This window comes from Austrofundulus limnaeus, unplaced genomic scaffold, assembly GCF_001266775.1.
Source record: "Austrofundulus limnaeus strain Quisiro unplaced genomic scaffold, Austrofundulus_limnaeus-1.0 Scaffold88, whole genome shotgun sequence".
In the NCBI taxonomy this organism is placed as follows: domain Eukaryota; kingdom Metazoa; phylum Chordata; class Actinopteri; order Cyprinodontiformes; family Rivulidae; genus Austrofundulus; species Austrofundulus limnaeus.
In genome coordinates, this window is record NW_013952490.1 from 73,140 (window position 1) to 74,705 (window position 1,566).

Below are 1,566 nucleotides of genomic sequence, written 5' to 3' on the forward strand. Positions count from 1 at the left end.
GTATTTTAACTGGCTGGTCATCTTTTGTATCCCCAGTTAAAGAAACAAAACCATGCATAACAAATGGTTTGAAACAGGGATCTGGTTCATTCCCTTTATTTTCAGACACAAGGTTGCTGGAAAGTGGCACATTTTTGAGCAAACCCATCTCCTTTGTTTGTGGTGACACATGTTTTCTTTTCAGTGTCAAGCAATCAGCAATGACATGACCTTTTCTGTGACAATAGAAGCACTCCTGTGCCTCACGTGAAGGAAATGGCTTCCGTCTGGTCTCAGGCTGAACAACTTCAGGTTTTGTTGGACGATTGATCAGAATCTTATCTGAACGAGGAGAAGACACAAACACATTTTTATGTGTCAGTATGAACTCATCAGCTAAGATRGCTGCTTTTGACAATGAGTCAACCTTTTGCTCATTTAAGAAAACCACAATTTTCTCTGGCAATGTATTTTTAAAATCTTCTAACAAGATTAATTGGCGGAGAGATTCAAAGTCTCCTTTAACTTCATTAGCAGCACACCATTTGTCAAAGACTACTCCTTTTTCTCATGCAAACTCTACATGTGTTTGACCACTGGACCTCTTGTGATTCCTAAACTTTTGCCTGTAGGCTTCTGGCACAAGTTCATAAGCATGCAATATAGACTCTTTCAACACATGATACTTCATGCTGTCTTCAATAGAAAGAGATGAAACAACTTCTTGAGCCTTACCCATCAGCTTACATTGCAGAAGCACAGCACACGTCTTTAGGCCAATCTAGTGCTGTAGCAATCCTTTCAAAGGCATTAAAATAGGAATCAACTTCGGTCTCTCGAAATGTTGGGACTAAAGCAATATTTTTACTCACATCGAATCTGTTTTTATCTGGTGACACATGCATAGAACCAGAGTACACAGATGAGCTTGGAACAGTCTGGATTTTTGAAAGCCTCAAAGCATCCACTTCAAGCTGTTTTAATTTTATCTGCTTCTCAGCTTCAATCTCCAACTGGCRAATCTGGAGTTTGAGATCAAACTCTGCTTTACGCACTCTATCCCTTTCCTGGGCTTCTAATTGAAGGCGAGCAAGACGAACCTTAAGTCTGGCATTACCACTGGATCCACTGAGGTTTGGGGACACAGGGTCAAAACRAGGTAGTGTCGCAGGAGGCACCTGAGGTTCCACCGTCACTTTTGGAGGAGTCACCATGGCAGTAGTTACTTCCCCTTCCACAGGTGGGACACCTAATTCAACAGAAGGAGCACAATCATCAAAAACATCCGGACCAGTCTTACTTGGGTCCCCAAGGATTTTTAGTTCAACTAATTTCTGCAAGACTGTATTTTTAATGTTTATTTTAACATCCTGCTTCTTCACAGGAATGTTAAAATGTGCAGCAATACACAACAAGTCATCCTTACAACAAAATTCAACCTTCTCATAACTAGGTGCACTAACAAAATCATGCAGGTCAAAACTCATTTTTACACACAGTTACAACTACTTATCTATTAATGTGATTGTCTACAGCTCAGGGAAAAATATCCCGGACGAGCCCCCACTTGTGTTACGACCCCTTCCT

At 40.8% G+C, this 1,566-nt stretch overlaps 1 protein-coding gene across 1 annotated transcript; it reads right to left on the reverse strand.

The window, feature by feature from the left end:
- Window positions 1-1,566, reverse strand: LOC106520098 (uncharacterized; the record flags this gene model as incomplete). Its single annotated transcript, XM_014012031.1, is given in 1 exon segment — window positions 1-1,566. A coding segment is annotated over 1 exon segment (148 nt), but the record flags the coding sequence as incomplete, so codon positions are not given.